General features: G+C 42.5%; 5 protein-coding genes and 1 long non-coding RNA gene across 8 annotated transcripts; 3 read left to right on the top strand and 3 right to left on the bottom strand.

Moving 5' to 3' along the window:
- Nucleotides 1-115: 115 nt before the first annotated feature.
- On the bottom strand, nucleotides 116-5234 carry zdbf2 (zinc finger, DBF-type containing 2). The gene is made up of 8 exons (XM_061300648.1): nucleotides 5121-5234; nucleotides 4135-4231; nucleotides 3386-3543; nucleotides 2638-3151; nucleotides 2303-2425; nucleotides 1750-2060; nucleotides 1343-1469; nucleotides 116-985 (listed from the first exon to the last, which is right to left on the bottom strand). The coding sequence occupies exons 2-8, from the start codon at nucleotides 4228-4230 to the stop codon at nucleotides 185-187; spliced, it is 2130 nt and encodes a 709-aa protein (XP_061156632.1). The 5' UTR covers nucleotide 4231; nucleotides 5121-5234; the 3' UTR covers nucleotides 116-184.
- On the top strand, nucleotides 4557-7147 carry LOC133168983 (uncharacterized). The gene is made up of 2 exons (XR_009718342.1): nucleotides 4557-4648; nucleotides 6241-7147. It is a non-coding gene; the product is annotated as an uncharacterized LOC133168983 (long non-coding RNA).
- eef1b2 (eukaryotic translation elongation factor 1 beta 2) lies at nucleotides 5528-8449 on the bottom strand. Its single transcript, XM_061300686.1, has 7 exons — nucleotides 8289-8449; nucleotides 7032-7154; nucleotides 6830-6962; nucleotides 6679-6745; nucleotides 6347-6472; nucleotides 6092-6159; nucleotides 5528-5646 (listed from the first exon to the last, which is right to left on the bottom strand). The coding sequence occupies exons 1-7, from the start codon at nucleotides 8366-8368 to the stop codon at nucleotides 5560-5562; spliced, it is 684 nt and encodes a 227-aa protein (XP_061156670.1). The 5' UTR covers nucleotides 8369-8449; the 3' UTR covers nucleotides 5528-5559.
- An 848-nt stretch (nucleotides 8450-9297) lies between these two features.
- Nucleotides 9298-11228, top strand: arl11 (ADP-ribosylation factor-like 11). Of its 3 annotated transcripts, none has more exons than XM_061300707.1 (5): nucleotides 9298-9456; nucleotides 10389-10454; nucleotides 10526-10641; nucleotides 10701-10878; nucleotides 11004-11228. In XM_061300707.1, the coding sequence occupies exons 1-5, from the start codon at nucleotides 9424-9426 to the stop codon at nucleotides 11130-11132; spliced, it is 522 nt and encodes a 173-aa protein (XP_061156691.1). In that variant the 5' UTR covers nucleotides 9298-9423; the 3' UTR covers nucleotides 11133-11228. The 3 variants fall into 3 exon arrangements, with proteins under 3 accessions (XP_061156691.1, XP_061156700.1, XP_061156682.1); XM_061300716.1 differs by having other exon boundaries at nucleotides 9415-9553; XM_061300698.1 differs by lacking the exon at nucleotides 9298-9456 and adding an exon at nucleotides 9558-9630.
- Nucleotides 11229-15076, bottom strand: LOC133168939 (caveolae-associated protein 2-like). The gene is made up of 6 exons (XM_061300675.1): nucleotides 14712-15076; nucleotides 13966-14106; nucleotides 13797-13898; nucleotides 12361-12618; nucleotides 12086-12238; nucleotides 11229-12024 (listed from the first exon to the last, which is right to left on the bottom strand). Exons 1-6 carry the CDS (start codon nucleotides 14976-14978, stop codon nucleotides 11746-11748), a joined length of 1200 nt encoding a protein of 399 aa, XP_061156659.1. The 5' UTR covers nucleotides 14979-15076; the 3' UTR covers nucleotides 11229-11745.
- Nucleotides 15077-16965: 1889 nt separating this feature from the next.
- vps16 (VPS16 core subunit of CORVET and HOPS complexes) lies at nucleotides 16966-23354 on the top strand. The gene is made up of 24 exons (XM_061272513.1): nucleotides 16966-17173; nucleotides 17833-17921; nucleotides 17988-18079; nucleotides 18218-18346; nucleotides 18475-18619; nucleotides 18688-18803; nucleotides 18883-19005; nucleotides 19096-19151; nucleotides 19298-19387; nucleotides 19508-19679; nucleotides 19751-19882; nucleotides 19977-20104; nucleotides 20216-20251; nucleotides 20317-20425; nucleotides 20502-20636; nucleotides 20743-20851; nucleotides 21112-21209; nucleotides 21291-21395; nucleotides 21717-21794; nucleotides 21886-21972; nucleotides 22036-22118; nucleotides 22289-22385; nucleotides 22464-22567; nucleotides 22657-23354. Exons 1-24 carry the CDS (start codon nucleotides 17115-17117, stop codon nucleotides 22802-22804), a joined length of 2520 nt encoding a protein of 839 aa, XP_061128497.1. The 5' UTR covers nucleotides 16966-17114; the 3' UTR covers nucleotides 22805-23354.
- Nucleotides 23355-23431: the final 77 nt, after the last annotated feature.

Raw genomic sequence — 23431 nt, forward strand, 5'->3', positions numbered from 1 at the left:
TCAATGGTGTCAAAGGCATTTCTGTCTCCGGGATATATACTCTCTGATGTCATCTCAATTCAAAAATATTTTTTCTGTTGGTTGTGTCATGTAAATGAGCGGCTAAAAAGACACGTTTTTTTTCAAAAAAAAATAATCACTTTTTATTTTAAAATGGTCCTTCAGCGTTGACTTAGCAAATGTGCTACTTGTGAGTCTTTTCACAGCCCCTCCTCCTCTGAGACCGCCCTCGTCGGAGGTTTGGTTCTGTAGAGGGCTGCGGTGCAGGGCCCTTTTGACGGAGTCCACCCCTCCTGGGTGGTGGAGGTGTAGTCTGAACTCTTCCTCTCCTCTTAGGGGGCCTTGGCCTTTCTTTGCCACCTACTCTTACTTCCTCTGAGTGACTTTGATCCACCGAAGGAGCGGTTTCGTGTTTACGATTCTGTGCCGAGTCTGTCATAACAGTGCTCGACAGCTTCTGACTTTTGACCCTGGGAGAATCCGAGCCACCCTGCCCGGACCGCCTTTCAGTGTTCAGGTCCGGGCTCAGACTACGAAACAGCTGACGTACATGTGTCGGCAAGGGGTTGGCGGGGGTCGAGCTTTTACCCACCTTGAAACCTTTGGGCGGGTTCTTGATGATGCGATTGCTGCGGTGGTCATAATAGCGCACAGGAAATTGTTTATATTTTACCTTGAGTCTGTGAAAGTCAGGTGGGCGTTTTCTTTTGCGACTGCGTTTGGACGTGGGGCTTGCGGTGGGTGTGTAGGTGGTGGTGGGAAAAGTAGGGGAGCAGAGAAGGTAAACCAGAGACGTGCTCGACTGCAGCGGTGTGATGACGGGCGAGTACGAAGGCGGCAGGCGAGACCATCGGACCTCGGGAGTCTTTTCCGCTCCGGCCCGATCGCCTGGATGGACTCTCGTGGGCGTGGCCTCCGGGGCTATTTGACAGACAGTTGGGACGACCAAGCGGACGGTCTGAGTGGCGTGACTCACTTTGACCACCTGGGGAAAAAAAAAAATAATAATATTTCCGAAGAAAAACTATTTGCTGTGGCGGGAAGTAGGGTTGAAATTTTTCAGGAACTGGAAATGACCAGGAATAAACCGGAACATAGCACTCCATATCACGCGTTGTAAAAACAAAGGAAGTACATTATCAAAACTAATTCTTTCACTTTATTTAGATGTCAAATATTACACTGGCACATTCATCACTGTGAAGGCAGCCTGAAGTTTACCGTATGGTCAGAAGAAACACCCCACAGAAGCTAATTAAAGCTTATTTGTAACCCTATCAATTAAAAAGTGTGAGTATATTTGCCACCTCTACCTATTAGTAGATGTTTCTGTCATGCTCACCTGACACCTGGATGCCATCCTGAAGTCCCGCCTCCTTGGGACTTCTTCTTCATGATGGTCCATTAAAGGAAAGAGGCCCATGTCTGACTTTGTCTGCTCAGGTGCGTTCACGTTTTTGCTCTTGCTCCTTGTAAGTAGAACGTCAGCAAAATGAGCAAACCAAACATATGTAAGTTTACAACAATAACTCGTAATATGCTAAGTCAAAAAGATCCATCTGTTCACAGAGACTATAATTCAAACTTACCCAGACAAACAATTTAAAGTCTTCAATAAACCCAACGTGCATGTTGTTCAATATAAGAAGCTGAAGTTCTTAGCCAAGTTATACACAGTAAATGAAAGCATTTAAACGGAGAAGTTTTATGTAGTGTATTTTCAGAAGTGTGACTAAAACGTTCTGTTACCTGGCAGGGGATTCACTGTCAAAGTAGCAGACAAAACGACCTTGTCGGAACTGTCGTACCAGCTCATCAACCTTCTTCTCATCTTCCTCTTCAATCTGGGACCATGTCTTCCCTTGGAAGGACTCTGGCAAATGCTTTGGCATTTCTCTTGGCACAGTCCTGCATACTCTGTGTTTGACTGCTCGCGGCTTGGTGTGGAGGACGGATTCCAGCTGAGTGGAGTACACCTGGTCCGTCAAGTCCACCTGAGCATCAGTCAGATGGCTGATATCCCTCCCCTGCGTCTGGACCAGCGGGACACATGAGTCTGCCTGGGAACACATTTCTAACCTTAGAGGAGATATTGTGTATTTTTGTTTCACAATTTTAAAAAGTTCCTCGTTTTTAGAAAATGTTTCTTACATTGGCCTCTCAGACACATTTTCAGCCAGCTAACAAAATATTGACGTGAGTGGGAAGGCACTCCAGAGCCCTGACTATTGATAGACAAGCTATTGAAACAACCCTTGACTATATAAAGCTGGCTCGCCCAACCTTTTCCTTCTTCGCTCACCTGTCCAGGTGAGTCCCAATCACTCTGTGTTTCAAAAGAATGCGGCAGACTGATGTGGAAGCTGTCTGTCTCCTCAAGCGGAAAGGAAGTCAAGCTGTCGCCATGGCAACATGTTTGGATAACCTGGAGGCCGACACCAACACATAGCATTCATATCAATAAGAGATTTGGGGGGCGGAGAGGAAAAGAGGAATTTTCTTAGGCCGATGGTAATGTGGATTAATTAGAAAACATACACACATAATGACTAGAATGAACTTACAAATTTCACATGGTAATTTCTTGGAGATTTTCTAAAGATCTTTTTTTTTCCATCCTTTACAATTGGAACCAACCTCCTCAATAGTTTGGTCCACAAGGTCACCGCGTGGCACTGAGAAGACCTCCTCTTTCAAAGCGGCCCAACGCTCCTTCTGCCAGCTGTGCCAAGGCTGTGACACAGAGAGACCTGGGGGAGATGTACCTGGATGTGGGCCCTTGGGTGAAAGCGCAGAAGTCAGAGACTTGCTGCTTTTCCTCCTGTCAGTCTTCCTGTGTGCTTTCCTGTGCACGGGCAGAGGGGCCTGATGTTTCGGCACCCTTGTATGCCTCGAGTAGATGGTTCTTGCCTCCTCTTGCTCTTTTGCTTGTGTAGAAGGCTTCTCCCGACCTGCTCCCTCCGATAGTCTCTTCTCGAATTGACTACAAGGGCCGAGATCATCATCTTGATTAGTTGATACGTTGTTAGAGCTAGGCAGGCGATCTCGTGTCCCCAATGATAAGTCGTCATCGCCAGAACAACAGACTTCATCAAGTTCCTCCCGGGGCAAAAGAGGAGTGGGGATGGAAGGGAGGTCTGCGTGAGACGGTCTAGGGACACAAACATACAGCACAATCCATCATCAAACATTGCTAAAGGCAGAATATGCTTTGTCAGCAATTCCTTATTCTGATTTTGTTTTGGGTATGATTCAGACATTTGACATTTTAGGCTTTGCCGTTTTTGGAAGCATACTGGATTATTTTATCTTTGCCCATTAATGGCCAACTGACATTGTGTAAAGAATGTTTTACATTTCACTTCAACAATGACAATTTGGGAACCTGGGGTCATTGTAGCAGTGGGGGTGGTGCAACAGGACATCCTGTAGGAATCGCTCCAGCAGAGTGCCCTTGGCTTGGCTGCTGTCAGCAAAGGAACAACTGGAGGAGCCAATGGAGGACGCTTGAACCTGATCCAGGTGTTTGAGACTGGCCAAGTGCTGAGAACAATCAACAAAATCTTATAGTCATAATGGTCCCAATAGATTTAAGATGCAAACTAAACAGGACACTAATTCTTATGGGTATGTAGAATATGTTTGGATAGCTCTAGAAATTTTAAGAAAACATAACTTGCTAGCAACGACCCGCTATCCATTTTCGCCGTCAAATTAGAACATTAGTGCAATCAAATTCTGAGTAACATAAAAGTTAGTTACTGTAGTACTTGAATGATCACATTAACAAAATCAGAATTTCCGATGAGTCTGTCTGTTGGAATTAAAATAGATGTATCTCTCGGAGGAGCTCACTTTCAACTGATAATTTACACAATAAGACTACGGGGAGTAGAGAAGTCTTGCAATCAGCATTTAAGCCTTCTAACTTGTTTTCTCAATCATGCTGTCATGGACAAATGACAAAAGATTTGTTGTTTACTAGAAGTTACATTGAAAGTGTCACCACCCAGAAGTATGTGTGACTTGTGATCAAGTTACACAAACAAAATAATCTTTTTTTCCCCCTACTAAAACCGCAGTCTTCAAATTGCCCACCGCAACACATGTCAAATGAACAAGATCACATGTCACCTGATTTAGGTCATTGTAGAAGACTCTGCAGTAAGTGCAGTATCCTGGTCCACGTGGTGTGCATCTGGATGGCCCTGGCTGAGACTCCGCCCACATCCTGTGATACACATATACATTCAATGTAATTTGTCATTATTTGTCACCATCTATTATTATTTTCTTTACTTTGTAAAATAATTCCACTGTGGCAAAGAGTTGACTGCTGACTGTTGTCAAATCTGAAGATTTGGCCTTATTGTTAAAAAAAAATAAAACCTGAATAAATCAATTTGAACAGTTATTTTTCATTCAAATTATTCTTGGATGTTGCTGGATTCTCAATTCTGTATACTTTTATATTTTAAAGAAAACATATAGGGTCTTGTAAAGTGTTTTGTTTTATGGGAGGTGTGATTTACACTAAACAGTGTCTCTTGGATCCGGAAGTAAAGGAAGAGAAGGGGGGTCTATGAGCCATAAAATCGGAGTGCGCCAAAAGATTTGTGTAACTGCGCTTGTCATATGACATGAAAAGGTTTGTTTACGACCACAATTCTTCAACTTTGCCACAGAGAAAGATTACGTCATAACGATTGAGTTTGAAAGCATCATTCTGATAGTCAGGTGCGCGCGCATGGTAGGTGGGATTGAGCGAAACTTGGATTTTGAGGGCTGGCCCCCATATAATGGCCGTTTATAAGTAGGGGGTCTCTGGACGGAAAAAAAAAGTTGTCGATGCCTTGTTCTACACGAGGACAGTTGCACAGCTGTGTAGGTTGCCCAGGGCTCGACATTAAGTGAGGTACATCAATTAAGTATCGCTCCCGGAGTTGGGTCTGTGGCAACTTACTGGCTTCGGACCCGCGTTAGCCTGAAATAATCACGTGACATGGTTTCATGCGTTACGCCTTTTAAATCGGTTCTTCATCACAGTCGTGCTGTAATGTAACTAAGTCATTTAAAATGGCTTAGTTCTTAATAGATATCTAAAAGAGCATTTTATTTACCTGTTTTACTTTCGGACAGTACGAAATCATCTTCCAACGCGCGCTTTTGGCTTGCGTGTCAGTTTCCGCTGTTTCCTTCTTCGGCAGCTTGCCACTCGATTGCGCTCGTGTCTGACGCCACCAAAAGGCCAAATGGAGAAGTACACTTCGCTTAATTTCAAACTTCATAAGAATCAGAGCAGCGCCCAGAAAACGAAAAACCTCGCGTTTTTTAAGACGGGAAAACTAAATTGTAAATTGATTTTGTCTTTTATCGTGAAAATACATTTTTTTCATCTGAATATGATTTATTTTAAGGATAAAATGCCATCAACACCCATTTCAATATAATTTATAGCCCAAAACATTGAAGCAGCTTGGTCAAGTGCTACAAACTTATTACACAAAAAATTACATCATTAACCAACTATATTCAAGTGCTTTATTTTTTATTATTTTTTCAGATTTTGTTAAAAGCAGCAACGTCCATCGACTGGACAAAATCCTCAAATGCTGTGATTTGCTCCTCCAGAATGTCAGTGCCCACCTGAAGCAACGGAGGGGAGGGGGGGAAAAAAACTAGAAGTGAGAGACCAGAAAAGATTTGAAAAAGATTTGATACAAATCTATTATAGGTAGGCATGCACAACAGCAGCAAACCGATTGAATCTACTCAATTGATCTGAATTGGTTGTATTTAAACTTGTAGAAGTTTTAAAAATATTTAGAGTTTTTTCCAATATTGTGCAATGCATTTTGATTGAAATATAATTCAAAGAGCTCACCATTCCTATATAAATGAGAGTGCTAATGTTGAAACTTTGCCAAATGTTTTTTGGGTCCAGTCACTACTGAATTTTAATATTTACTGCATTGGTACTTGGACTGTATTTTTAACAAATACTTTGTGTAACAAGTTTGAGAAAAACTTTTCTGGAACATTAGGAAGGAAACATTTATTTACTTCAGTGTCATGACAGCCCATTACTCACCTTATCATCCTCGACCACACAGTTGATCTGCAACTTTCTGATGCCATATCCCACTGGTAATAGTTTTGCTGTCGGAGAAAAGCAACAAATTAACACGATGGATTCACGTCGACATTTAGAGGCTAACTGAACTCCACCAATTGTTTCAGATCATTTGAGCGGCATCACAATCTTCAGCCGAAAGATGGTGAAAGAATCATCATTAAGTGGTACACGGCCTGAAATCCAGAGACACTTCTACCGCCACTCGCTTACATTGTCCCCAGACGAGTCCATCCATCTGAATGCTGCGGACGCACTCCTCCAACTTGGCCATGTCAGTCTCGTCATCCCATGGTTTGACATCCAAAAGAATCGAGGATTTGGCAATGAGGGCAGGTTCTGAATGGAGGGAGGGCAGTGTCAATTACCACCATGGAAACAACTTACCAGCTAATTATACTAGGCCATGCCTTGGACACTGTCAGGTATGTATAGCGTACATCACACGTCAGCCGAAAGATGGTTTGACAATCATCATGAAGAGTCCAAACCTAAGATTGACACCAGCGGTATTAAAACGGAGAAAAAAAAAAGTTGTCACTTACTGGTTGATTTCTTGGCGGCATACGCTGCGATACGCTCCTCCTTCAGCCTTGCGGCCTCTGCATCCTCCTACAAGATGACAGATGGCAGGTTAGCATTAACAAGTTGACGCCAACCATTTCAAGCTGACAAGCCCTGTAGTTCCGTCCTCACCTCATCGTCAGAGCCAAACAGATCAACATCATCGTCGTCATCGTCATCAGCTGCCTTTTGAGCGACTGCTGCAGTGGAGTCACCTACACCCGCTGGGCCATATTGACCCAAAGGTTTCTTCACACCTGGAAGACTGACAAAACAGGCAGTTTAGCTCCAGTTCCAGAGAGCTTCTGTCTGTCACTACGGCAACAGTACACACCTATTCTTCTGGCTCTGATAGGACTTGATATGGTTGAACCAACGTAGGGCATGGCAAAGGTCCGATGGGGGTGGGGCTGAGATTGCCTCAAAAACAGCAACATCTGCCTGGGAAGGCACATGCCTACAAATAAAGATGAGGTTAGTCCTGTCACCAGACTGTATAAATCCTGGAAAGAAGCAAAGTATTCCAAATTATGCTTTACAGTAAACATGTAAATGAGTATAGCATTGGTATGGAAGCACTTAGACATCCGTAAAGTCTGGACAACACAGCAAGCAAATATTAAATATATACATTCTTTCCCTTTCCAGGGATTAAATATAGCATAGCGCTTGTCCACAATGATTTTCTTTGAGGATGTTATTGATCCTCAATGTAACAGTAACACTGGGGGTAAGCAGGCTCCCTTTTAATTTGAATCACTGCAATACGTTTTAATTAAGTCAGTGTTTCTTCAACATTTATAGGTGCTACTTTCATTTAGCTAGTGCACATTTTAATAGCGATTTAACTGAACAGGTACTCAAGTACATTTTCTTTTCTCATATATTAAAGTTCAAACGTTACAGTGACTTACAGTAATACATATTTTTTTAAGGAACAATCTTTCTTGTTTGTGATTAACACTACACTATTGCTGTGAATGCAGGTCATGATGGCAGGGCTGTGAGCAAAGTATTTTAAGTGATAAATGATAGACAGAGGAAGAGAATAGGTGTCAGATAGATAAATAGATAAACTTTTATTGTAAGTATGCTAAATGAAAATCACATTTAACGACTCCACTCGAGTGAGCGCACTGAAATAATAAAAAATGTGAAATTATTGTATCCAAGTAAAGCGAATTGTGCCCTCTCAAATAATAGATATTGAAAACATTAGGTCAAGACTCGAAAGTAGTTAATCACGGTGGGAAATGTTATGCCTACGTGTCCAGACTTTAGCGACACGCTATGCATTCATCACTAGCATGTGGCTCATAGCTGCAGAATCTCATTTATTCAACAAAGCGCAACGTGCAAAAACCCAACGCATCGGTCCTCAAAGTAGTCTTGACCATACGTTTGCCGCATTCAATTAACTACATTGAACTTCCGTTAGGTTATTATTCACATCGTTTAGCTTGCAAATGCTAGACGTTAGCCACGCGTTTTCAAAATGGCGCCGCCGGTAACGAGGACACGTTGGAATTCTTGGGACATCCGCCCGTTTTAAACTGGATGTGAATGTGTATACTGCTGCAGCTGAACTGACCCTTCTATGTAGCTGCGATCCGCTAGGAAATCATTCAGCACTTTAAGTCCAGATGGTGCTTTCAGGTCACCGAAACCCATGATGGCAAGAGGTATTCACTTAGTGAGGAAGAAGGACCTAAGAGACGACAAACCGCCATTTTATAGCCGCTTACAGGCTCCTCCTCATCCAACTCCAGCCCCTTCCTGCTCCTCTCCAGTCGTGCCCGTGTCCTACAGTGGCTACCTCCGTATAATTTCCGGATACATAGTTGCACTTTTTAATCGCTGCACATGCTTTTATTGTAGTTAGAAAAGTTCTTAAAGAGACGTTTCAAAACAAAACAATCATAGAGCCCCAAGTTAGACTATGCACTTGGCGTGAAAATAAAAATCTTGCCAACACAAGTCAAGTTTACCCTCTTTGGGGCTGTGTTGCGCCTCTCTGGGGGGTCCGGTGCATGGAGTTGCCTTGCACCTGACTCATACTGTTAAAAAAAAACACAATTGTGATTAATTGCCTCTTTTCCATTGGTATTCCCTTAACATTTGCTTCTATACTCTGCAGCGGCTTACTGTGACTGCTGGTGTCCTGTTGAGTAACCTATGCTAAAGTTGGGGTAAAGGTTGCACTCGAGGCACCATTCCTTGAAGCAAGTCCAACAATCCTCCACATCGTCTCATCTGGATAAAAAAGGAAATATGCAGAGGCCCCCAAATCATACCTTCAGTGTACATACGTGTAGCTATCTTGCTTCTCTGAATCTGTTTTCGTTAATGCTCGCCGCTTTCTTTTGTTATTTTGCTAGACATGTATAGGATGTAATTTTTTTTGTACTTTTGTTCGCCTTTGTGGAATGGAGGTACAGTTAGATTTATTCCCAGCCAAGCCGAGTGGCATCCCTCATTTGCATCAAAATCAGGGATGATCATTGCGGAAACAAATAGATTCACTGGGGTTCGTGCATTACAATTGTTTTGGGTATCCATTTGTACACACAGTTTGTAATAGAAAGAACATGTTTGCTTTTGTGCCGTTTGCATAAAGAAATGCAGTCAAACCAGTTTGTGATGTCATGTGTAACTTCCTACCTTGGTTGACGATTACTTAGCAAGAAAGTGACTGGATTTAAGGGACGAAAAGCAGAAGAGGATTTATGGGACTAATTCAGTCAACGAAACGTCCACAGGTAACACGAGGCATTTTTGGCATGTTGACTTAACAAACAGGTAACACACACATTGGCTTAACGTGTTCGACGGACTTGCGGATCCACCCTGAAACAGGTTAGGCGCCACTTTTTGCCTGTTTAAATGCGTGAATGGAAGAAGCTTTAACAAGCATTTCAAGTGTTTCCGCCAAAGTGAGTTGCAGCTGTCACATATGGTTAGCTTTTCTAAATGTTAAAAACTTCAAAGATGTTGTTCATGTTGTTGGAATAGTATGTTAATATTAACTTCAGGGTCATAAATAGGCATTTCTAGGGTATTAGATGTCAAACTTTAAAATGAAATGAGATTTCAATCTACCGTAGCTAACCAACATAATGGTTCTGCTCACATCTGCAGACCTTTTCAGAATAACAATAGATAATAGCCACTTTTTTTAAAGAGCAGACTGGGACCAAAACGCCATTGGATTTGTGGAAGTAAATGCCTCATGGGTATGTGGAAAAAAAACTGTTGGGTTTGGTTGTCTGAGTAGTTTAGGGAAATATAAGGGCTAGCCTTTGAATAGACAACTGCACACTATCCATTTTGTCTTCAAAAGAGCATGTGTGTTCCAATTCCTCCATATTTATGTCTGAAATTCCACCACGTCTATTTAAAAAAAAAAAAAAGAACATACCTGCTAAAATCAAAATATGTCTTAGTTTAAAAAACTATTTTTGACTGACACGTCACACATTAACTGTACAGCGATAGAGAAGACGGCTAAAATCACAATTGAAGCCATTTTGACCCTGTGTCTGAGCCTTTTTGAAATAACAAGATTTGCCTTCAAAGAATGCTATCAGAGGTCTCTTCATCTCTTGCCACGTTGAAGTACGAGTGACATCCTGGTGAAAAGGTCTATTAGTTTTAGACTTCAAATGCTAAGCTATGTTCACCGTGGATTCAGGTGATCCTGATGGGTTTGGACTCTGCGGGAAAAACGACTTTGCTGACTCAACTGCTAACTGGCCAGGTGAGGCTCTGGCTAACATGACATTGTGGTTTGTCTGCGTGCGCTACCGTGATCTGCTTGTGACCTGACAGGTGATGGGCACATCGCCAACCATTGGATTCAACGTAGGATCATTCAATGTGGACAAGAAGACATCTTTGACAGTTTGGGATGTCGGAGGACAAAAAAGCATGAGGCCCAACTGGAGGTAATCTGGATTATTTCTGTTGTTTGCCATTTTCTCTTCCTCTTTGCCATCTTTCTTAGGTTCTATCTGGATGATTGCAAGGCGCTGATCTTCGTGGTTGACAGCAGCGATCCCCGTCGGATGCCGGAGGCTCAGACGGCATTGAAGAAGGTTTTGAGTGAAGGAAAGTTCCGAGATATTCCGTTGATGGTTCTGGCCAACAAGATGGACCAGCCTGGCGCCATGACTGTACAGGAGGTAGAACACAGAAAGAAATCTAGACGCACAGTGGAACATATCAGCTTGACCCTACAAAACACACTTTTTCCCCCTTCTATCCTTTGTGCCCCTCTCGTCTTTCATTGCCACATACTTGCAATCAGATCTCCGACCAGCTGCGATTGAATAACTATCCGTGTTTGCGTTGGGAGATCCAAGCATGCAGCGCCCTGAAAGGAATCGGTCTGCGTCAAGCCTTCACGTCCGTCGCCAAACTCATCAAGAAGAACTAACGGGAAGGTAAAGGTAGAATGTGAAGAGATGTGATGGACAAAGGTTGTGTTTTGGAATGTATTTAAGAAATAAATATATACAGCATCTCAAACCAATTTGATTAAAGTTATTTATTTGTTTTGCACCAGACAAGAAATTTTGTGACACACATATTCCTCTGTGTCTGTTAGGCACATTTAACAGGACATATTCTTTGGTTGCAAAAGTTCTTTTTACATCAAAATTAACACATGCGTTATATTGCATTTGTGCAAGCCATCCAAACCAGTTTGTTTTATACGGATTTAAACTGGTTGATCATAGTGAGCTGAGTTTTGTGTGGTTAGACAGCAGCTATGTCGCTCAAAGTTAGCATGACGTGTTGCATTTGTTGCTAAACATGGAATGTGCTCATAATAATAAGTTTGAATAAATGTTTTGGGGTCCAAATATCAAAGCCTCCATTTCTGGGTGAACATACTTCAGTCAACAGCACATGAATATTTTCAAACAAGGTCCCCCACAGTGTTTTTGTGTTAGATTCTCCTCTGTTACCCATCTCAGATAGTGTGTTTGTGTTCATGCTTTTCAGTGTAAGAAATGTGTTAATAAGAAAATATAATATTGCAATTTTTACTCCTGGAGTGACATGGAAGACTCCTCCTTGCTTTCCTGGTTTTGAGGCAGTGTGGTGGACAAAGCGTAGTCCTCAGCAACCCCTTCAGATATTGCGCTGACCTCCGCACACGATTGCTCTTTCTCTGGGGCCAACTCGTTGTGGATCTCCATGAAAGTGAGCTCCTGCTCATCGCTGCCCAGCGGAGACAGCTGGACGTGATCCTCTGGGAGGGGGCACTCTTCCATCTGGGCAGAGTGTTCTTCGGGAGGCTGGGAGGCTGATTTGGTGCGAGGCTGCAAACATACGCAGGTCAGAGGTCACACAGAGACAAGATCCAGATCACGGTATTCATACCTTCTTGATGCCAAAGGTCACAGGAGAAACCTTGAGGCTGGATGTTTTCTGCTTGATTTTCTCTCGTTGTTCAGCGGAAACAATTTTTGTTCCGATCTTTGTCATCTTCTTCTCAATGTTTTGTCGGGAGAATGCCTTCTTCAGGCTGTCAACCTGCCGAGCAAATTAGAATCAGAATTTATCCTTATTTGCCAAGTACAGGAATTTGTATCGTTTTACAGCAAAAAGTCACTACAACAAAATCTACAGTAGATTTGGGGCAATGTGTGGCTTACCCTCTTCAGACTGGATAGTTTTAATTTCTCAGCCTTGGACTTCTCCATGTTCTCAAGGTCTTGAGGCCACATCTCCTCATCCAGATCGGCCTCCAGGCCCACGTCCTCATCAGATGACAGGTCAATAGTGTGGAGTCCACCCTCCGAGGGCTGATTGCCTTCGACAGCACCGGATTCATCCCCTTCTTCCAGAATTTCATCACGAGGGAACGGCGGCGGATCCTTCACAAAGACACTGGAGGGGATCTCGTTCTCCTCCTTCAAGGGATAGCACGACCACAGTGAGCCAAAAACAGGCCTAAAGTGAAGAACCTGTCATTCTTATCCTACTCTAGAGACGAACCAGTGAACAGTGACCTCATTTTTTTATAGATACAAGTCATTGGTGACTTTTTGGTCTAACTTCAGAACAATTCTTCCCCAAAAAAAGAAGAAAAAAAAAGAAAGAGAGGTGTTGAGCTGGTTAATGTACTACTACTTTGAAGCTTCTTGTCACCCTAAACATAAAAAAAAAAGAGAATTTCACATTATGTACTTATAACAACCAAACGACTGCACCCAATAGCTGAATGCTAACACATAATGTAAAATGCCATGGACAGGCTAACTATTAGCATCAAGAGTGTATTAACCCTGTAAGCAGTGGCTATTCGAACACTAACTGTGAAGCAAAACATGTTGACAGTCAGTATCACAATATTCACAGGTAAATAAATATTCTTTATCCTATGCCATAAATGACTAGTACTGAAAAATGCAACTTTTTGAGAAGTTGTGCGTGTGAATGCTGGAATATTAAGTGATAAAACATGGAATCATCTGGAATGACATCCAATGACAATGTTATTGAATCATGGAATGTTATTGGTAAAGAAATGTTCAATATGTTGATCAGAAATGTAGAATCATTTTGAATTAAATGGATTGATGTTGAAAGATGTGGAGTGCTGGGCAAGGATTTTTGAATGCTACGGAAGGATACTGAAATGTATGGATACATAAAATGATATGGAAGAACAGTAAAAGATATGGACCTGACTTGAACGTTTTTCAAGGTACGAGTCATTGTTCGGACTAATGTAGCGTAAATTTGTAGAAAAAAAAAAGAATTTGCAATACAATGGTGAAAAATGTGAAATGATATTGACGCATATAAAATGATGCCGAATGATATGGAATGAATTTAAGTCGGGTAATTTGAAATCAGTGTGCTTTGAGTTACAAGCTTTGTCATATGAATTTCATATCTCAGAGCACCCCTGTACTTAATTAACACATAGACACACGCTAACACATGGCCATAAGGAATTTGGGGAATGTTGTGTATCGCCGAGAGGAGTCATGGTTCCCTGTAATTCATGATTCGAAAAAGGAGATCATATGACCTCTTGTTGCATCAAAGGATTGAGAGACTAAAATAATTTCAGCTCACAGACCTGGAAGATGAGCACTTTAAAGTTGTTTCTGTCAATCAGATGGGCATGGTTCGCCTCCAGTTTCTTAACCTGCGTGCCCTGACGTTCCATCCTTTCTCGTACCTGAAACACAATCCCGTTTTATTCAAAGCATCCGTGCAGTTGTCCCTGACATGTCAAAGTCATTGACCTCCTTCATGGTGACGGAAAGCTTGCGACTCTTGTCCAACAGTTTGCTGACGGTGTTGGAGGTGTGACTGTGACACTTGGAGAGTTTAATCATATCGGCCTGGATCCCCCTGACCACGCCCTCCATCTCCACCTGGTGCCCCTAAAAACCAAAGGAGTTTTCAGTTACCACATGCCTACGTGACCACACCCTTCTCAGATTTAACTGAACGTCAGCAGAAGAAATTGGACCAGGGCTATGAACCTCACCATCTTCCATGCCCAACTCTTGGGCAACGCCCTTTTCTGTGAACATTCCACTAAAGATTAAAAAAAGCTTCTAATACTGTTGCAAGCTGCCAATTGAAGTCTTTGACGATAAAAAGAAGAGCAAAAAAAAGGAGACTCAAGCTGCTTATGTGAACTTCATATTGGTTTAAATTGGAAAGTAGCTTTATAGCTGAAGTTTGACCGGCTTTGGGCCCTTGACAATTTCCGTTGGAGAGAATGTAATTCAATAAAGTTACAACAACTATGTAGGCCTGCTTTACTAAATTCAGTCAAGTTTTTGGAAAGAATGCTTAGCTCTTGACTTGGCCAAGACAATCACGTCTTTCTGAATGTGAAAGGTTTTACATCAAATGTTGCAACCGTGACTGGGTCCTGGACTATGTAAGTCCTTATAAAATTCTAAAAAAAAAATTGGGAGTAAGTCTGGAGTATGTCACAGAGTAGAGTAGAACGCAGGCAGCCCCACCCTTCACTCACCTCCATCTTGTGCTGGTTTTCCTGCACCGCGTCCAGCATGTTGACCAGTTTATCTAGCAAAGTGAGGACCGTGATGGCGTTGACAGGGCCTTGGCCCATTTTTTCTGGGTCCAATCCAATCAGGCCTGCTAGGGAATTTTCCTGGTTCTCCTGTTCTTTGAGCTGCTCCTCCAGTTCTTGGACCTGGGAAGGAACCAGTAGGTCCTGGTCCTGGTGGGTGTCAGTGGTCACCATGTTCTTGCTGACTTGAGCGCCGTCCTCACTCATCAAAGGCAGCAGTTGGTCAGAAAGTTTTGCAGGCTGAAAAACAGTGCGAACTGTGTGCGTGTGTCTGTGTTCGTGTGTGCTGAGCTCTGATTGGTTGGCACTTGGAAAAACATTCCGTCTAACTTCCCTGTAGGGAAGTGCACACCCTTAACTCTTCCAGTGCCTGAACAGACCAGAACTTGTACTCATTGTGCAGCTTGACACAAGTTGCACAAACAAGGGTGAAACAATCTGAAGTTGCGAGCCAATTCAACTGCCCAATGGGAAAGCAAGTGCAGAAAAAAAATGGAGAAACAATTATGTCCCATTTAATTCACATGCATTTTTACATATGAATGTCTTTTTTTACGCATTCATTAAAATGAGATGTCATTTATATAGAAACGGTGTAAAACAGTACGTGGCGCTGACAACTCGAGTCGGGAAGGAGTTAAAAGAAAACCTTACAGCCTGTTGCCATGACAACAGAGTGTAAGGGGTTGATCTTTCTCACCGTCATGTTTTCCAGATGAAGTCATCTGGAAAGAAAGTGCTATCCCTTGCTCTCCCGCTCTCTTGACATGAAGTTGTGGTTGGTTTTCATCCATTCATTAAGCATATGAATGTTCATTTTTTGGCCTTCTAGTTCAACAATTTTGGCTCTTCTTTAAGACTATGCTATGATGACACATCTAAGTAACGTGTATTTATGTAACAAGTGATGATTTTTGGAATCTGCAGTTGTTTACAGATGACAAGAGGCTGACTTTGTTTGTCCACATGTTAAAAACTTTGAACAAGAATCAAGGAAGACTTAAAGGAAGTCAGATTATTTAGAAGCACAATAGACTGGTGGGCAACTTCCTCGCAGTCCAACTTTGTGTTAGTTCAGTATTACATTTTTTGTGTGGAAGTTGGAGGACACAAGCGTTATTGACAGACAGACGATAGGATTTAGAGGAAGTTCTGTTGCGCTGGAAAAAAAGAATAAATGAAATGTTATTGAAATTCATGGTACACATCACAATTACAGGAAGTTTGAGACCAATTATAGTGACAAAGAGGCAGGAAAACAAAATATGTTTACACGTGACATATCAAAGACGGAGGAGAAATATTATTTTGTGGAAGCAATTAATCAGTTTGTGGCAGTTGAAAGGGAACACATTTACTACACATACACAGTGAAATGCAAAATGGTGAGTCAAAGTGAATACTGCATATTATTAAAGAGTGTTCACGTTTACTGTATATTATTCTGTGTCAGAATATAATATTACTCAGACAATTACATTTTCGTTGTAGTTCTTCCACTTCTTCCATAATTTCAACTGATTACTTCCCAGTTTTCACACACAAGAAAAGAACCAATTCAGGTGAATTAAGAACCCAAAAGGTTCCTGATGTTTGCCATTGCGATTTTAAACAGCTCATTCAGAATATATTGAGAACACATTTTTTCACATGGACAACATGCCCAAATTTAAACCATTGCCCATTTTCCTTGTCAACGATCTCAAATAACTCCCACGTTTCTCAACTAATTTAATCAGTTCAGATTTCAAATTTAACACTAGATATCAATATCTATCCCAAATTCACATAATTTAAAGAACCAAATTCCCTTTCCTAAATTACACACATTCAGGATTGGGCGGGTGGGAGACAGTTATGTATGAGGGGGCATTGTGCTTCAGCACTTTTTTAGAAGAAACAACTTGATATATTTTTTATTTGAGGGGACAAGCAAGATATTAGGACATTAAAAAGTAGAGTGGAGGAGAGAGGCATGAGATAATAAAAATATATGAAATATAATATTTTGGGGAATTTCGTTTGAGGGGGCACCATTTATTTATTTGAGGAGGCCGGGCCCCCTCTTGCCCATTCCTAGACCCGGCTCTGAAATTTCAGGAAATCTTATCACATTGCTCCAATTCGTGCACCAAGAATAGCCTGCCAAGGCCCTTTGCGTTTTCTGTACAGTAGGTGGCAGTATGCACCAAAAGGACGTATTCCGCCAGTAAACTAAATGAAGAAGAAGTTGCATGGTTGAAGTCATCAGCTGATCGAGTTGAAGCTAACAGATTTGAACAACAAAATCAATACGTGCAGTATATGCAACACCATATAATACATTTGGTCTCCCGCTAAGGAATGTACAGCATGGCTCTAATAACAGCCAACTGGAATCCGATGGAAGACGCTTTTTATCGGTAAGTTTCAGCATCACGGGGCGGCTACTGTCAGGGAACAAGATGCGGCACATGCAAACTGCAGTCAGAATCTACATTTTCTTTATTCACATTCAAATTTATTTTTGCCGGCTTTGCATCTACCTTGATCTTATGTGACGCGGACTCTGCCGTGCTATCGTTCTTCGAAGTTTTGACGTGTTTTATTTGCAGAAATAAATTTAAAAAATGTTGGAGTGGGTAATATCTTCAAACATTAACTACCCCAGAAATAAATAATTATATTTTTGCAGAACATAAATCATGCTTGGCGCAATGTCATCCCATGACATAGGCATCCTTTAAAAAAGTAAACAATTAAAACGATAATAGTAAATAGAACACATAAAATACTGTTTAATTTGTTAGTGTGAATTAAAATTTCTTATTAGTTTCTTTTCATAAATAGTTGCCACAGGAGTTGGAAAAGGTGCACTGCCAAAGTGAGCAATGCTGACTCTGCTTTTGTAGATTTCTTCCACCGTTTGCATCCAGGTTGTTTGAAAACAATTTATATCATGTTCGTTTCAATTAAGATTAACATGATTGAAAGTTGTCAAAGTATAAATTAGAAATCGATCTAGTTTAAATCAGAATACAGATGCGTAGGGAAAGACGTGATGTGTGTTATGTTTTGGCAGTAAAACAGAGCTGTACGAGATGAGTTGGAACCTGAGAGATGGCTTGAAAGACTGCTTGGTAGCGGCGGCACCTTACGGCGGACCTATAGGTACACACGTGGTCGCACAATATGGACTTGATGTCCCAATTGAGTCTTTTTGATTGTTTGTTGCAGCTCTCCTAAGAGAACCCCAGAGACGTTCGCCAAGTTCTCGTCCTCAATTGGAGATTTATTCTGCTTCTGGAATCGCCATTGCCAGTTTCCCGGTAAGCACTAGTGGCACTGCCTTTACCGTCTAACTCACGGTTGCGAGTGTTATGAGGTAACATTCGCTATCTTTGCAATTGTTGTTCCGCTGAGGGGGGCTTTACGGTTTGCTGACAGTTGGCGTGTATCTTTGGCAGTGGAAAAGTGGTCCTGTGATTCAGCTGGGTTGGACAGTCTCCGATGAGTTGTTGTGTATTCAAGAAGATGGTTCTGTTCTGATTTATGACCTGTTTGGGTCCTTCAAGAGGCACTTCAGCATGGGACAGGTAAGATGGGTTCTAAATGGCAGGCGCTATTGCATGTTCACTCACACTAGCAGATTGCGCGCTGTGTTGAAAATAGCTAGCTCTTATTTTCAAAGTCACTCTTAGTTTGAACTTGAGTTGTCTTGCAGGAAGTGGTGCAGTCTCAGGTCTTAGAAGCCAAGGTGTTCCATTCTCCCTACGGGACAGGCGTTGCCATTGTCACGGGATCTTTTCGGTTTATCTTGGCAACTAACATCACTGATTTAAAACTTAGAAGGTTACCCGCCGTCCCAGGTAACACCCGCTTTGTGCGACCACCTCCCCACAACCAAAATAATATTTTCAACTGATCTGTCTGTTAGGCTTGCAGGCAGCGCCGTCCTGTTGGGTTGTCCTCACCCAAGATCGCCAGACCAAAGTCTTGTTGGCCACTGGATCTGATCTCTATATCCTGGACAATACTTCTTGCACTTCTGTGGTGAGACGGACACACTGCCGGCGGGCAAACATACAGATGTGCAAACAGTGACATAGACGTTGTGTTCGGCCCATGTCAGTGTGCTCCAGGACTCAGTCCTCAGTTGGGCAACATCGTCCAAATGTCGGCGTCCTTCAACTACAAATATCTTGCGCTCTTCACTGATACTGGACACTTATGGACTGGCTTAGCCCAGCTTCAGGTGAACCACGTTGTCGTCTCGTCACGTTTGAACCACCTTATAAAAGGGGTGTGGTCTCTGCGGGAGACTTATGTGTGACTGTGTAACCAGAGCAAGCTGAGTGAGGTCGACACCAAAGTGAGGACACCACCGAAGCAGATGGTCTGGTGTGTACCTCTCTCTGCATTTACTGGTTTTGTGATCTGTCATTCTTTCTCTGTGTATGCGAGTGTGTGAAGTGAAGACAGGTGGTTACAATCCATCAATTTACCCACCCCAAATGTATGTCTTACGTGTTTGTTGGTATGTCCAGGTGTCGCAGACCAAAATCCCAGCAACCGTCTGTGGTGATGGTGTGGGACCACCTCCTCCTGGTGGTCGGAGTGTGCAACGACATCATCCAGTATCCTCAATAGGAGAGATTGTGCTCTAGAAACAAATTTCTGCTCTTCTTGTAAAACTTCATCCATGTTCTCCAGAAGTCGCCTAGTTCCCTAAGGGTTCATCCTTGACCCCATTGCAGATTCCCACTAGAAAGTCGGTGCGTGTGTGTTGGTGAGCTGGATGGCGTTCGAATCATCAGTTCAACCAATCAGGAGCTGCTGCAGGAGGTTCCGATCGTCTGTCAGGACATCTTCAAAATCGCTTCGATGGCACCGGGAGCATTGCTGCTGGAGGCCCACCGCGAGTACGAGGTAGGGTTGTATGTCTCTCATACTTCTGGCCTTTTTTGGTCCAAAGTAACATACTGCGTGTGTGAGCCTAGAAGTCCAGTCAAAAAGCTGATGAGTACCTGCGGGAAATCAAGGAGCAAGGCATGCTGGGAGAGGCGGTTAGACAGTGTGTGGAGGCGGCAGGTCATGAATATGACTCCAACACCCAGAAGTCCCTGCTGCGGGTGAGAATCATCAATCAATTGGCTTAGAAAAAAATCTATGTTCGGTCAGGCCCTTTTTAATGTCCAATTACAATGTGATTTTCTGTGTCTCCAGGCGGCATCCTTTGGTAAGTGTTTCCTGACAGACTTCAGTCCAGATCATTTTGTATCCACCTGTCGAGAGCTGCGCGTCTTGAATGCCGTCAGAGAGTGCAGTGTTGGTCTGCCACTCACGCACACACAGTATCCTAATGCTCAGTTTCACAGTGGCCGTCCTAGTTTGAATGGCACCTTCTTGATTTGGGGAAAGCGCCACTGTCATTTCTAAGTGACTTCCTTGACATTTGGTTACAGATTCAAACAGATGACCCTCCAGGTGCTGATTGACCGGTAAGTCATCTTGACTTTTGTCCCAGCATTTCCGTCAACAGCATTCCAATTATGTGCGCTCGTAGGTTGGTGTACCGCCAACTGTATCAGTTGGCGATCGAAATTTGCCGTTACCTGAAGATTCCAGATTATCAGGGGGTCAGCAGAGTTCTTAAGCACTGGGCCGCCTGTAAAGTAAGTTGACTCCTCACCTCGTCGTAGTGTCTTTGACCAATGGAATTGTCCTGTCTCTCTATGTGGGCGCGGCCAGGTCCAGCAGAAGGAACTATCGGATGAAGCCATAGCTAGAGCGGTGTGCCAGAAGGTGGGAGACTCACTGGGGGTGTCCTACTCACACATCGCTGCTAAAGCCTTTGAATGTGGACGAACAGAGCTCGCCATCAAGGTCAAAACATCTCTATTTTTGATTGCTTCCCTCATCGTGCTGTGAATTGTTGGAATGAAAATACTCCAGCGATCTACACAATCTAATATCTTTGTGCGGGTTCCAGCTGTTGGACTCGGAGGCTCGGTCTGGTGAGCAAGTTCCTCTTCTACTGAAGATGAAGAGGAGTCAGCTGGCTCTCAGTAAAGCTGTAGAGAGTGGCGACACTGACCTGGGTTTGTCTACTGGTTGCAAACATCTAATTAACAACAATTTTTAAAATACATAACAGTTAAGTTAGCAGATGACTTTAAAGTACACTTACAGAATGTATTAAATAAGGTGTCGTTTTTTTGTGTTTACAGTTTAAATGATTGATCGAAATCTGGGGCGGGCGTCAATTACTTGTTACTTTTGGCTACTGCTCTGTTCATGAACTATTTGAGGTCACATGACCTTATGAAGAATTGTTGACGCTTGTGATTGTGTGCGTTAGTTTACATGGTTGTAACTCACCTGAAGAATGAGATGAACAGAGGAGATTTCTTCATGACGCTAAGAAACCAGCCTGTCGCTCTGAGTCTCTACAGACAGGTAAGGACTTTTCCGCTTTACGGACTTGCCTCCTATCATGTGACTCTCAGATCATTCAACTTGGCGTCCTCGTTCTTTTAGTTTTGTAAACTGCAGGAACAAGAAACTCTGAGGGATCTTTACAACCAGGATGATGACCACCAGGAGCTGGCCAATTATTATGTTGCCACCAGCTACGGGGAGAAGGTTTGACCTGCACACACCAGTCATGTGTATTTATTCCTCAAACGTGATGTTACCATCTTATGATTAAAAAGATATTTGGATGGAGGAAGTTCATCCAAAGTCTTTTTTTGCTGGCATCTTGGTGCCAAGAACCAGTTTTGAAGTTAATTAAGGAGTTTCATTTTGACAAAAGTAGTGCTTTGTGGCACCCATATGCAGTTTAAACCTTTTACTGATTTCACTGTTATGATTACTTGCAGACTTTTTCTATGTGCATGTGTGACATCATGATAAAAGAAAACTGATGTGTGTGCTTGTGTGTGTTTGCATTTGTGTGCGTAGAGGTTAGACAGCCGTTTGTCTCACCTGCAAAGTGCCGTCGACGAATACAACAAAGCCAAAAATGAGTTTGCCTCCAAGGTATGAACCAGCTGGCAGAGTTTTTGAATGACTTAACGTCTCCCTCTGGGAGGACGAACGACGTAATAGCGCGGCACAACCGTTTTTTCAGGCCACCGAAGATGAGATGCGTCTCCTCCGTTTCCAAAAGAAACTGGATGACGAGAAGGGGACTGGGCTGATGGGCTTGTCACTGCAGGTATCGTTTTGGTTGGCATTGAAAGGATTTTGCTTTATCCCCATGATGTCGCTCCCTCTCCAGGCAACCATGGAAACCCTGCTCATGTTGGGGCTTTACAAGCAGACGGATCAACTTTACAGAGACTTCAAAGTACCTGACAAGAGGTATTTCGAGAAAGACATTCCAATGAATGAATTGAGGGATGGATTTAAAAGACAAACAAATAGCAAGAAAAAATGTGACAATTTCTTTCATTTCTATACATCCCTGAGTTACAATATGTTTGACACATCATATTTAATTTAATTCTAATTCTGCCTGCCTGCCCGTCCAGGTATTGGTGGCTGAAACTTCAGTCTTTGGCAGAGAAGGAGGAATGGGAAGAGTTGGAGAAGTTCTCAAAGAGTAAAAAGTCCCCAATTGGGTACCTGGTAGGTGGAAGTAGAGCCCAGTTGGCCACAATGATCCTTTTAGCTTTTTTTTAAAATGTTGTTTTGTATCATCTTCAGGCCTTTGTGGAGGTCTGCATTAAGAAAAATAATAAGCATGAGGCCAAGAAGTACGTTTCCAGAGTGACGCTTGAGCAGAAGGTCAAAGCTCACCTCGCCATCGGGTAAGATGTCAGCCCCAACCCTCCACCATGACCACACGAGTTGGGAATTCTTTGCTCATATGTGGAAACACTTGTGCTCTTCTCGTCAGCGACCTTGAGGGGGCTGCAGATGCAGCGATTGAGCGCAGGAACGAAGCAGAAATATCGGCAGTCCTCGCAAGATGCTCCACCACGGATAGGTTGTTGAGTGACAAGTTAAATCGAGCCAAATTGTCCACTGCCAAAAAGAGACCTTAGAGTCACTGTGTATGTCATTATCAGCTTCAAATCAAACCTGATATCATCAGTTATAAGAAGATGCCTTCTTCATGCATTGCCATTGCCAGGCGAGTGTTGGATTTGCTCCCTTTTCAAAATTAGGAAATATTAAGTGGCAGTCGAACTGCATCATGTCTCTCAGCCATATTGCCTTTACACCTGTCCATGACTTCTGATTTCAAATTTGTTTTCAACAATCATATACACAATTGTCCACAGTACGTATATGACATATGACAAAAATATTTCTTTGTTATACTGGTCATCGGAAAGAAGTACAGCAAACTAGTTTTACTCCTCCACGCTTTGAAAATAATAACTTTTTTTGAACACATTGTCATCATTATAATACATGGGGTAATTGATGCTGGATGCAACCCACCCATTTAGCCAGGCTTGGGACGGACATCGGAGAGCTTGTCTTAATCAAGATAATATTTGTCACAATGCCAAAGTAATTCATGCTTAATGCCCATAATGCTTGTCTGTAAATAATGTATGTGATTAAACTAGCATTTGTTGAATCATACCTTCTTTATCTATCTCATACTTTTTTTGTTTTCACTGGTGCCTGAACTTTTTGATAGAAGGCTTTGAGTAGGTCAT

Source organism: Syngnathus typhle, linkage group LG2 (assembly GCF_033458585.1).
Source record: "Syngnathus typhle isolate RoL2023-S1 ecotype Sweden linkage group LG2, RoL_Styp_1.0, whole genome shotgun sequence".
In the NCBI taxonomy this organism is placed as follows: Eukaryota; Metazoa; Chordata; class Actinopteri; order Syngnathiformes; family Syngnathidae; genus Syngnathus; species Syngnathus typhle.